The sequence below is a fragment of the Alexandromys fortis genome, unplaced genomic scaffold (assembly GCF_014885135.2).
Source record: "Alexandromys fortis isolate MF-2015 unplaced genomic scaffold, M_Fortis_MF-2015_v1.1 scaffold_3, whole genome shotgun sequence".
NCBI classification, from domain to species: Eukaryota; Metazoa; Chordata; class Mammalia; order Rodentia; family Cricetidae; genus Alexandromys; species Alexandromys fortis.
Window position 1 is genome coordinate 9,258,953 of NW_026067909.1, and position 12,868 is coordinate 9,271,820.

Genomic DNA, 12,868 nt, shown 5'->3' on the forward strand with positions numbered 1-12,868 from the left:
TTTTTTGTTTTTCGAGACAGGGTTTCTCTGTGGCTTTAGAGCCTGTCCTGGAACTAGCTCTGTAGACCAGGCTGGTCTCGAACTCACAGAGATCCGCCTGCCTCTGCCTCCCGAGTGCTGGGATTAAGTGAGTCAAATCTTGACTCAGGTTTCTGGACAGAAAATTTGCCTGGCGCTCAGTGTTACCTGTTAACCTGCCCTGGAATAATCTGATCCTCAGGATTTCTCCTGTCAGGGCTGCGGCAGTAATGGAGACACTGCCCAACCTTGCCCTCGGTAGCCGAAGGAGTTCCTTTCCCCTTAGGTTCTTCCGTTCACGTAAAGCCTGACCCTTGACAATCAAGAAAAATGTCAAGACAAGACTGAGCGAAATAGTTAGTAGATTGGTTAAGTATTTAGAAGGGGCCATGGGTGCACACCTTTAATCCCAGCCAGCACTCAGGAGACAGTGACAGGTGGATCTGAGTTTGAGGTCTACAGAGTGAGTTCCAGGACAGAATGCCTGTCTTAAAAAAAAAAAAAAAAAAAAAAAAAAAAAAAAAAAAAAAAGGAGGAGGAGGAGGAGGAGGAGGAGGAGGAGGAGGACAGTCATATTTCTTGACTCTGAGTCTGTGGTGAAGAAGACAAGCTAGCTCCCAGGACGGACTTCCTCCCTAGCCGAGTCCTCCTAATTTTCCATCTCTATCCTGCCTCCTCTGTATCCTTTAGTTCTCATCCATCCCCAATAAGACAAGATCCCTTTCATGAAAGTGCCGGCAGGGAAACCAAAACTGCTGCGGGCTGCGGGGGCGGGAAAGCGGGGGTGGGGGGGGTGGGGGCGGTTAAGGCACCTCAGGACTACTCCACGAACCACATTTCTCGAACTTTTCTTTCCATACACCCTCCCACTGAGCCGGACATCCTGTGAGGCTGATGAAGTAAACAGGCGCGCTGCCTTGCCAAGCAAATGCCTTCTGGAAAGGGCACGCCTCTTTTTTTTCCCTTCTCTGGTGGTTAAATTCCCTGCTGGGCAGGGCAGCTCCTGTCAGAGTCTGAACTGGAAGACAAGTTGGGGTCCTGATTCTCTATGGGGTATCTGCCAACCTGGACGAGAAGCCTAAAACCTGTATAAGTTGCGTACGTGTTCCCATCCCTTTCTGTTGAGTGCAGACACCACCTCCCTCCACTCCAGGATGCAACCATTACAAGGTCTCTCTCACTAGCACCCACGGCCCTTCAGACCCACCCTGCCGCCCTAGGTGGTGTAGCCACAAGGAAACATTGAAACCCACCACAGTGACTTAGGAGGCAAGGAGCAGGAGGACGGGCTAAGCCGAGTCCCATAAACACAGGGAGAAGACCCAGCCACTCTCGAGGTGCTTGCCTCTGGGAACCTGAAATAAGGACCCTTAGAAAGGCACCTGTGGGACGCATATTGGGTCCCAGCACCAACAAGGGAGACAGCGCCCACCCCCAGGAGATTCATAAACTCAGTGCATCTAAGTGAAGTGGAAACGTGAGTAACTAGGGTTACCAGGACCCAAGAAGTGAGTCCTGCAAACCCAGGCAGGGGAGGGCGCGATTGGAACTCGCCCATACCGGGATGGGGGGGTGGGGGGGGGAGGCCCCACACGATCACGTGCCCGCCATGGCCGCAGAACGCCGGCAGGGGGCACTAGGGCAGTATGAGTTTTGTTTAGGGTCAGTCAGGGCTCCAGGACATGGAATGAACTGCAACACTGCTATGAGACCAGCAGGGGGCACTAGGATCCCACCACAACACCCTGCAACTCCTGGCTAGGGTAAACCCAGGGATCCACAGGCTGCATCCAGAGAACACCAATGGAACCCGTGACACATCTTGTCTGAGTCAGAGTTTTCTTCTTCCTGGAAGGAAAGGACCCTGTTCTGGTGGTCCTCCACTTCTGAACTGAGCTGGATGCTGTTGGAATATGGGACCATGGTTGGATGAAGCTCAGGTTCTTCCTGCCTGGTGTAGCCAAACACCATGCAGGACTTGGCCAGCAAATTTTCACAGCAATAGGCCAATTGCTGCCAAATTGGGAAAAAGCTACCTGCCCACCTCAGAGAGAGGAAGATTGAGGGATAAGCTGAATATGACCAGTCAAAGCACAGTAGCTACCGTGTGTACTTTATTGAATCTGCTATGGACAGAGCTGTGAGGTTACATCTGTATATACAGGCAAGGGAAAAGGAGCAAGGAGGAAGGCAGCCGTGGATGGTGGAGCACGCATCAGGTCCAAAAGCCAGAATCCTCTATTAAGTGTAAAGACGACCAGCGGACACAGCAATGGAGACGACCACAATGATGGTAATGACAACCGTGAAGATGCTGAGGACCAGTGCGCTGATGTTGAGGCACTTGGCAGTGGAGGCGTAGGCCTGGGCTCCAGTCACATCGCCCACCATCTTCCTGTCCCTGGACTGGAGCAGAGCAGGTGGTCAGTGGCCCTGTTGCGGATGGGCAAATGCTCGGACGCTTTTCTCATCATGCTCCCTGTGGACTGCATCTCTCCCACCTCTTCAGGAACATTTCACATACTCTGTCTATGCACGTGGCCCTAGGACTTGCTGCTAACCCAGTGTGCAAGGCGAAGGGGGCACTCTGGGAGTTTCTCTAGACTGCCCTGGGACAGTCTTGACCCAGGCAGCCTCACCCTGTATCTGCCATAGAGCATCTTTAATCCAACACACAAGTACACGCATGCACACACATGCACGCACGCTCACAAACACACACTTACATGTCCCCATACACGCATACCACAGAAGAACGCACAAAAACATTTTAAACAAAGGACCCCACCCCCATCCCCACCTAGGTGCCTTCTGGATAGATGGGACTTCAGGCACACACACAAATTTTGTTGTTGTTGTTGTTTTAAGTTTTTCAAGACAGGGTTTCACTGTTTAGCTCTGACTGTCCTGGAACTCCCTTTATAGTCCATATTGGCCTCGAACTCAAAGAGATCTGCCTGCCTCTGCCTCTGCCTCTGCCTCCCGAGAGCTAGGATTAAAGGTGTACACCACCGCCCGGATCCCACACACTACCGCTTCCACCTCCACCACACTCACCTTCACAGAGTAGGCATAGGCAATGAACCCCAAGCAGCAGAAATTCAAGAAGAGCGTATTGAACAGGGACCAGACCACATGGTCCGGCACAGCAACTTCCCTGGGCATGTTGATCACGGTGGTTCTGACAGAAGTGGAGCCATGGGGTCCCCCCATCTCAGCCACCTCATATTCTTCCTTGATTCTTTCGTAGTTTGGGGGGTGTCCCCCACTGGGAGAAGTCAGGAAGGCTTGGGAAGTGTGGTTCATGGTCCCGAGCACAGCCAGCAGTGAAGGGTAGAGGGTGAAGTGCTGTGGGTCCACCCTCTCTCCAGCAGTTTCGGTTTCTCAGAAGTTTCCTTTTCCTGAATTTTGGCTTAATGAGAATTGGCTGAGTTCTGAGGGGCGTGGATCTAAAAGTTCTGTGTATCAAATTACTCCAGGGCAGGATGTCAGGAAAGACTGTGAACGGGAAACTTCCTGTCCTGGAACCCAAGTCAGGACTTGTCCCAGGGCCCAACTAAACTGATTATGAGTGAGAGGGTCCTGCAGTCTGCGGAGCTCAGGGTAACAGCTGCAGACTTCACTGCCCCTGCCAAGGTCCCAGGCAGCCCCCGCAGAACCCTCTTTGCTCCCAGCAATTAAGGGTGCTCACAGAGCCCACAACACTCACTCTAGAGGCCAGTTCTGGCTTCGGTGCAGGTAGAAGTTGGGGTGAACTGTACCTGTGTCTCCTTTTGCAGAGGCCTAGTGCCCTAACATGGTCAGTCACTGGACTTTGGTGTTAGAACTAAATGGTCCCAGGTCACGTGGCTGTGACCTCATGGTCCAGGGCTGGTTTTTTTGTGCTTCTCCAACTCCCTTTTCCTCCAGCCCCACCACGATTTATTCGTGATAGTGGAAGGGTCACTGAGGACCACCACTGTGCCGGAAAAGCCTTCTCAAGTACGTGGTGGGGTGAGGGCTATGGCCCCAAAGCCACTCCTTTTTTTTTTTTTTTAAAAGACAGGGTTTCTCTGTGGCTTTGGAGCCTGTCCTGGAACTAGCTCTGTAGACCAGGCTGGCCTCGAACTCACAGAGATCCGCTTGCCTCTGCCTCCCGAGTGCTGAGATTAAAGGCGTGCGCCACCATCGCCCGGCTCCCAAAGCCTCCTGATCGCACTACCCTTCCCTGACAATGGGGAGGCCTGGCCTGGACTCTCCTGTTAGGGGTTGTAGTCACTTTCTGTCTTGGTGGTACTGCAAGGACAGGGCTGCCAGACCTGCTTCAAGGCACCTTTCAGCACCCGCCTTTCCTAGAGCTCCGAGTCTTAGGGTTTGGGGCTCCCCCAGTTCCCAGGTTCTAGTCGTTTTATTCACTCTCTTCCTTGAGTTCCTCACAGGGTTATCAGCACCTCCTACAGTCACCCCTCTTTGCAATCCTGTTGGCTGGTTGGTGCCGGCTTAATCCTACCAGAGACCCTCTGTCCTGTTGCTGCCAGAACAGGTGAGGAAAATGGGTGGGACCAGCACCCCACTCAGTGTAGGCTGGAGGACAGGGGTTTCTCTGCTGTCTTTTTCGGATGAGACATTGCTTTGTTTGTTTACTTTCCGGCTTGGGGTGGGGAACAACTCGAGTCTTCCCACTCAGCTGACCACCCTACCCTGCAGGTGTAGGGCACCCTACAGGTCACCAACACAATGGGGAGTTGTAACAGCTTCCATTGCTTCTGCTCCAATTACACATTTGGTGAATGGGAAGCGAGCATGGGGACTCTCCATGGCCGAGCAGTGTTGGATCCCCGGTTGCTGGATTCCTCTGCTACACACATGGCAGAGCTACGGTCAGGGTCTTGAGCAGCCCTGGGGAGGGGCTAACTCTTGGCAGGCAGGGTCTAGGGAGAGATGGGGCTTCCGCCTAATCATCCCAGACTCTTTTGGTACATGGGTGCTAGGGGCTCAGGCGGAGCTTCCACCAGAACAGGCAGCTCCATTCTGACGTCACTCATGGGTTGTGGTAAGCCTAGTCATCTAGCCCCATGTGTTCCACTTCAGACAGGCGGTTAGCACGGTGTTCGGTCTGGAGATCACGGCCTGATTCCGGTGTCCACTGTGTTAACATGTCTGCAGTTTCCCTGCCTTCCGGATAGTTGCCAAGCGTTGTTCCTACGCGGCATCAGGAAGGCCTGAAGTGTGACCATAGGGACTGTGTTCCTTGTCCTGAAGTCTCTACCTTCATTCAGTCCCAATCTGGGTCTGAGCTTGAGCACTCTGAAGGCCCAGAGCCATGAGTTTTAGCGGAGACGCCACACTGGGTTCTTCTCAAAAACTCTTGCTCCTTAACTGATGCAAACAAGGCCTTGATTTCTCCCTATGACTGGGTCTGGCTGAGTCACTCCCGTCCAGTTTCATAGCTGCTCTCCCAGTGGGGTCCTCTGTCTTCACTGCTATTAGGGTCCCTGTCTTCCTAAGACAGGGTCAGCTCCCAAGACAGTGAAGGGAGGGATCCTGCTCCGGAACCTTGAACCTCGGTGAAGAGGGCATCTCTAAACCCGGTTAGCCTCACAAGATGATCAGAATCCTATGTACCAACACAGGGAGACAGTGCCACCCAGGAGCTCTAAAGATGTGTGGGTGCCCGAAATGCAGGCACCAAGGGCATCCAGGAAGAGGGTAGGTGAATGTTGAGTACAGACTAATGGTGAAGGGTGCCAAGGCCCATGGAGACCCACCCTCCCCATCTCAGATCTGAGGCTCCACAGAGCGATAATGTGCTCCGTCAGCAGGTGGCGCCTGGCAGCGAAGAATCCTTGTGCATCTCCTGCTGCCCACCCCGACCTGACCTGAAATAAACCTGTAAGACATGGGTGAGAAGGTAAGGGTCATTGCCCCGTTACAGCGCCCAGCGGGTACTACAAACAGTTTGCCCAGAATCCAAGCAGGAAGTTACTACAGAAATCCTGGGAACAGTTTGTCTGGGTCCAGGCTTCTTCCTCCAGAAATGGGAGGACCCTAGCCTGGCTCTTTATCCCTGGACTGAGGACTCCCTGGCTTGTGGCTCTGCACCTGTCCTGGGTGCTGCGAGTACATGAAGCCAGAGAGAGGCGATACTCGGTTACCCTCGGGGTCCGCAAAGATACGCAGAAGTGGCAGCTGATATTTATAAGGTCAACCTGCCAGATTGATCTGATGGAGGATAAACTCAAACAATATTTATGAGTCCATTGCCTATAAATACTGTCTGTGTCTGTCTATAACTCTCTTGTGTGCCAACCTGATTCCCCCCTTCCCAGAATAGCCGCGGGATTCTTCCTACAGCTGTTGCCAGTGTGTTCCTCATCTGTGGGGCCTGTTGTTCCTGAGGATTGACAGGATGACTTCCTCTTCTGCTGTGTACTTCTAGTGAATAAAATATAACTTTATAAACCAGGTGGTGGAGGCGCACGCCTTTAATCCCAGCACTCTGGAGACAGAGGCAGGCTGACCTCTGTGAGTTCGAGGCCAGCCTGGTCTACAAGAGCTAGTTCCAGGACAGGCTCCAAAGCTACAGAAAAACCCTGCCCCCCAACCCAAAAAAAGCTACTATCTTGCCTCCCATAAATCCCCTCCTTGTGCTCTGAGGCTGCTTGCAGGATAAGAATATATATCTTTTGACTTGGAACACTTTCAATACCAGCCTTGGCAAAAGCTCAGCATTATTTTCCCTGCCTCCTGTAGGTTGCCATGGTTACTCATAGATGCTCAGAAATGGCCTCCAGTCATTAGGGTTGGGGAGCAGGGGGGTGGGAGGGGGGATGATACGACACCTTCATGTCTTGTTAATCACACAATGTCAGTTTATAAAACTTAATACGTGCCAGGTGGTAGTGATGCACTCCTTTAATCCCAGCACTCAGGAGGCAGAGGCAGGCAGATCTCTGTGAGTTAAAGGCCAGCCTGGTCTACAAGAACTAGTTCCAGGACAGGCTCCAGAGCTACAGAGAAACCCTGTCTCGAAAATAAATAAATAAATAAATAAATAAATAAATAAATAAATAAAGCTTAATACGCTTAACAAATGTAGAATAGTACACACTTCTTTCTTTCTTCCTTAGACCCCTGCATAGTTTAGCCTTTCTCTTCTCTAAACTCTTGTAAGCAACTTTCCTTTTTTTCTTTTTCTTTTTTAATTTTGATTTTTCAAGACAGGGTTTCTCTCTGTAGCTTTGGAGCCTGTCCTGGAACTTGCTCTGTAGACAAGGCCAGCCTCGAACTCACAGAGATCCTCCTGCCTCTGCAGTAGGCAACCCTCTTAAGAGAAAAGGCCACTGAATATACTTATCCCCTTTTACAACTGCCTACTAACTGGTAGCTGACAAGTTTTTTTTGCCCCTTATGGTTTTACTCAAGGAATACATCAGGGCACTGAAAAATCGCTTTTGTAGCCTCATTTACTGCCTGAAGTTTGTGGTTGAATGTGTATATAAGCTGTGTGAACAGAGAGGATGGGAGCAGAGAACGAGAGCTGGAAACAAAGACAGCATGACCCTCAGATGGGACGTGTACATCTCTCTTCTTTAGATAGGTAGGACATTCTTTTAAGTCTTCACTTCTTTAAGGCATTCTGGCTGCAACCCAGGTGTCCTGTGGAATTCTGGGAGGGATATGCTACTGCCTGCCAGTGCCTGCTAAGTAAAAGAGGACCCTAGGCAGGATGCTGGTCAACTGTTGTCTCCAGCAAGAAGCCAGAAACCTTCCTGGCTGTGAAGGCCCTGTACTCTGCCCCTACAGCTCCTCTTAGACAGGAAGAAAGCCAGAAAAACCCTGAGTAAGTTCAGGACAGGACCGGTCGGGGACAGAAAGTTCTAGCACAATTGCCATCCCGACACTTTATTGACTCCAATGTGAGCAGATGTGTCCCTGCACTGGAGGAGACCAGATGATCAGTGTGGACTTGGAGCAAGTCATCTGAGAGCCAGGTGCTCTGCCTCAGTTCCCCCACTGTCCTTACTGCCCACTGCCATCTCCTCCCTCAGCACAAGGACCCCCTCCCTCTCACACACTCAGACTGTCACACAGAGCCCAGCACTGTCTGCTCATCCCCCGTCCCACCGTGCGGTACTGTTTTCTGTAAGCCCTGCTTTCACACACACTGGTGCCCCAGGCATTCCAGACCCTAAGCAGTCAGGAGAAGTCCTCGAGAGTGGAGACAGTCTCACCCAGAATCCCTAGGCAGCCTTACCCTTTGCCTACCTAGGAGAGTCTCCAAGACACTTAAAATTCACTTGCACTATATGCTGTCTACACAGTCTAGAGACACAAACATAGCTACATACAGGACACCAAACACAGAGTGTCACGCGTGCACAAACACGAGGCTGTACAATATCCCAGGTGTTCTCTGGGCAGGAAGAGCCTCAGTTCCACACGGACCTTTTTGCCCCATTACTCCCACAGCGAGAACACTTACCTTCACAGAGAGGACATAGGCAAGGAAACCCAGGCAACAGCAGTTCATAAACACAGTGTTAAATAGGGACCAGGTCACACAATCATTTGGAGCATCGCTGCTGCTGATGTTGACCACGGTGGACCTGGATCTGGAGTACATGTCTTGTGTTTAAAGGACACTCTTGTTTGAAGGAAGTTAAAAGTTCCTGTAGATAGTGGAGTTCTGGGTGCTTATATATAACCATTTATGGAGCGAGGTCCGGATGCTGCGGGTGGGCTCAACAGTCTCTTTAAAGTTCTGCTTTCTCAGATATTTCTGCTCCTGTTTTCTGTAAACCAATGAGCTACCTGGAGGTGGGATGTGGAAACAGATGATGGAGTGGTACGCTAGGATAGGGTTCTAGAAAGGAAAGGGTCAAGAAAATGAACCTCTTGTATTAGAACCCGAGTCAGGACTGGGCTCTCCACCTCCCTGCTTAGAATAAAAGTACTGATGCTTTCTGCAGGCCTGAGAGTCTCCCCAGCCCAGGCCAGCAGCAGCCATTTTCCTAGCCAGGGCACTGCAGCCCTCTACCGTGCCTTCCCCAGCGTCCCAAAGCTTGTCTCCCACTACAGGAGCCTTCTCTGCAGAAATCCATGCCCTTTTACTGGCTGACATGCTTTGGACCAGGGCTGAAGAGAGCTACAGATCGCTGTCATCCTTCTTGTCCAGAGCGAAAGGAGAATGTGGTGCCTCTCAAGCCAAGGCTTTGCTCACAGGCTGAAGAGGAGCCACGCGGGGAGACTAGACAGTTTATTCCAGGCACATGGCATCCTCGCAGTGCGAGACTAACGTATTTGTGTGATCCCACCATTCTTTCTCTTCTTTTATTGTTTTACTAGAAAACTTGGAGTTTGGGGGTGAGCTGGGTGGGTCTGGACCGCACCCAGCGGAGCCACAGGAGGTGCAATGTGAAGTTGGCCAAGGCCTTCCTGAAATTGCAGTCTTTTCTTCTTGCCTCAGCACATCTTCATGGAAAGATGGGGAAATCGGATCAGGGGGAGGTAAGTGGATGCCTGTGTGTGATGGATGTGCTGCTAGGTGTCTCCTAAATAGCAGAAACCAAGATCCTGGAATGGTCCCTGCCCCTGGGTCTGGGCCCTCTTCACAATGCAGGGGCTAGGCTACTGCTCCTTCTGCTGTGTCCTTAGGAACCCTGGACCAGTCATCCACGCCATGCTAGGCCTCCAGGGAACCCCTTGTCCCATCAGCCTGGACTTCTGGATTTCTTGAAGCTACTGTCCTGGCTCTTCTCCAAGTAGTCTTTGTGACCACGAGCCTTTTGAATGTGGTGCAGCTCACCCGGTGCACAAAACATAGAGCATGCGCTGGATTTTGGTTTCGTTTGTTTGGTTTTTTGAGACAGGGTTTCTCTGTAGCTTTGGTACCTGTCCAGACCCCCCTGCCTAGGGAATGGGGCTCTCCACAGTGGACTAGACCTTCCTACATCAGTTAACAAACTAGACAGACCCTCCTAGATAGGCCCACAGGCCTACCTTATCTAGAGAATTCATCACTAGAAATTTCTTCCCAGATGACTCCAGGTTGTGTCAAATTCACAGTCAAAACTAATAAGACAGGCTGGAGAGATGGCTCAGCGGTTAAGAGCACCGACTGCTCTTCCAGAGGACCCGAGTTCAAATCCCAGTATCGATGTGGTGGCTCACAACTGTCTGTAACTCCAGTTCCAGGGGACCTGACACCCATGGCCAAACATCAATGCAATTAAACAAATAAATTAAAAAACACAAAACTAAAACTATCGATATTTCATGAGGGGTAAAGATAATTTTTAAATAAAGTTTAGCACACATATTTCATCAGTAATTTTTAAAAGATTAATTTTGTCCAAGGTCAGCCTGGTCTTACAGAGTGACATCCAGGACAAGCTCCAAAACTACCGAGAAACCCTGTCTCAAAAAACAAACAAAAAAGTATTTATTTTGATAGTTTTGAATTGTGTGGGTCTTGGGGAGTAATGAACATGTGTACAGATGCCTGAGGGGACCAGAGGAGGGTGTCAGACACCCTGGACCGCAATCACACGTCGTTGTGAGTGGCCTAACATGGGTGCTAGGAACCTAAAACTTATTGGTGTCCAAAATATTTTGAATTGTGTGGTCATTTCCTTGAGACCTCAGGCCCACTCCTAATACTTTCATCTTCAGACAGGTGCAGCTAGGCATAAGTGGACATTCCCATGAGCTGGGTAAGACCTCTTTTTATGATTTTTTAAAAAATGCTGCAAGGTACCCAGCGGCAGCAGGCAGGCAGCATGCTCTGGGAGCAGCTAGTCCCAGACAGAGATGGCTGCTGGTTTCCAAGTGGTGGCTGGTCCCGGGCTGGCTGGTCCCAGTGAGCCCAAGAGTGTGAACAGGCGGCTGGTAGAAGGCACATGGACAGATACATTGTACAGAATAGAATTGGATATTTATTACTTAGAGGAGATAGAGTGGGGGATGAAGGAGAAGAGAAAGGAGAGAGACAGGGAAGGGAGCAGGGGAGAGGGGATCTCATGCACCAAAGGGAACGGTGAGAGTCAAGATGGCAAAAGGAGGGCAGGGGTCACTGGTAGTGGGCATGGCTTGTCTCTTAAAGAGATGAAAACCATAACATTCCCAGCTCTTTTTTTATAATAAAAAGTGGGAGATTAGACACCACAGTTTGACGGAATTGGGGTGGCGGATTCTCAAGACTGCTTCCGGCTTATTTGTGAGTGTCATCTTTGGGGTGGAGGGACCTGAGAAGACTGAGTGCTGGCCACATCCTGGTGTAGCTGGTCTCTTTGTTCCTGTCCGGTGTTTGTGACATGGAAATGTCTGATGTCTTTTATATCTGTTTAAGGTATTGGCAGAACAAAAAACAAAGTTAAATTAAGGAAAAAAAATTTTAGGACCAAGGAATTAAGGGGGATGTATCTGACCTGTTTAAGGTGGATCCTTTAATTTGGCTCCCTGGAACTTACAAGAATTCCTTGGGTTTGTGAAAACAGAAGTTTTAGACACATACATTGTATAATGACTTTGACATATTTTTGTACAATGAAAAGTATTTTTAAGACTATGGAAGGCAGCATAAGAGAGAAATTTTAAAACTGGCAAAACCTCTCAGCTATTAAACTGTATCAGAGATCTTTGAAAAGGATAAGATTTTACTTGAGTTACTGATTTTAAAAAGACAGAAAACTTACTTCGTTGGCACCCAAAGCTAGTCTTTTTTGGGTCCTCCATGGTCGCTGAAGGTTGCACTTGGCCTTTGCTGTTTAGCGCAGGGCCTGTCAGGCTCCAGAAGACCCCGTGGGCTAAGAAATCTCTAGGAAGACAGGCCTCCCTTCACCTGAGCAGCTAGGCTGTCGATTCCAGTGATTCCTCCATGTCTGGAGATCTTTAGTTTAGATCAAAGGCAATTTTGCCCAATGGTCAGCACCTGGCAGTTGAAACCAACTGCAGATGGACGTTGTTGTGTGTCCATTTGTCTTCTGTCTTCTTTGGAGGAAGCAGAGTGCTGTTGCTAGGAACCAACCTGTCTCATTTGTTATGAAAAGTTTTTTTTTAATAATTAAATATTTAAATATCACATTCCCCAGATCTCTGAGCAGTTGAGCACTGTTGATTAGGTATAGCTGCAGTATAGAATCTGCCTGGAAGGCTGTGTCTGAGCCTGACTGTACTGGCTCTTAACAATTAAGATTTATACTCATAAAAAGACAGAAAGAAGAAACTGCTTGCAATAGAAGGTTAATGGCAGAACTGACAGTTGTAGAGAACAGCTTAATATATTTTAAATGGGGGTTGGATTAAATATAAGGCATTTTTGTAAGAGACTTAAAAGTACATACGAGTTTAAAACATGACACTTATGATTTTGTCATCTGAAATGAGATGTAATGAACAATTATTATACACAGAAAGAGTGAACAGGAATTGGGCAACATGGATGCTTTGATGGGCCCTATCAAAGGCATGCCACTGCGCAAAACACATGTAACAGAGTTAACAAGAGGATTTTAGTGAAAACCGGGCGACAAGGCAGGGTATGCTTAAGTAAAAATGGGAGAGCTTGGTCATCTGACCTGGCTCTTAGCCAAGATGGCAGTAAGGTCACCCATGTAATAAAGTTAACACTGGGGAACCCGGCAGGTAATACCTCAGTAAAGATGGTGGAATATGGTCACCTGACATGGCCCTCAGTCAAGATGGTGATAAAGTCACCTGACCCCAGTCAAAATGGCGGCAGCCACGTGTTGTATGAAAAAAGTCACAATTTTTGAGCTGTAAGGATTTTAAGCTTAATGAGAGGGACCTAAAGGCGTGGTCTGCCCTGTTGCTGAGCTGCCATGCCATACCACAAGCCACGGGGGGGGGG

The 12,868-nt window shown here is 49.6% G+C and overlaps 1 protein-coding gene and 1 long non-coding RNA gene across 2 annotated transcripts; one reads left to right on the top strand and one right to left on the bottom strand.

The window, feature by feature from the left end:
• Nucleotides 1–2,114: 2,114 nt before the first annotated feature.
• LOC126498770 (interferon-induced transmembrane protein 3) lies at nt 2,115–3,494 on the bottom strand. Its single transcript, XM_050137672.1, has 2 exons — nt 3,076–3,494; nt 2,115–2,424 (listed from the first exon to the last, which is right to left on the bottom strand). Exons 1-2 carry the CDS (start codon nt 3,322–3,324, stop codon nt 2,260–2,262), a joined length of 414 nt encoding a protein of 137 aa, XP_049993629.1. The 5' UTR covers nt 3,325–3,494; the 3' UTR covers nt 2,115–2,259.
• A 329-nt stretch (nt 3,495–3,823) lies between these two features.
• On the top strand, nt 3,824–10,296 carry LOC126498771 (uncharacterized). The gene is made up of 3 exons (XR_007590900.1): nt 3,824–4,540; nt 9,346–9,507; nt 10,038–10,296. It is a non-coding gene; the product is annotated as an uncharacterized lncRNA (long non-coding RNA).
• Nucleotides 10,297–12,868: the final 2,572 nt, after the last annotated feature.

What these genes read in the sequence shown, in the direction of transcription:
- LOC126498770 (XM_050137672.1), bottom strand. Translation starts at nt 3,324, where the DNA reads ATGAACCACACTTCCCAAGCCTTCCTGACTTCTCCCAGTGGGGGACAC. An exon ending in CCTATGCCTACTCTGTGAAG is followed by an intron (nt 2,425 to 3,075) that starts GTGAGTGTGGTG and finishes GCTCTGCTCCAG; the next exon opens with TCCAGGGACAGGAAGATGGT.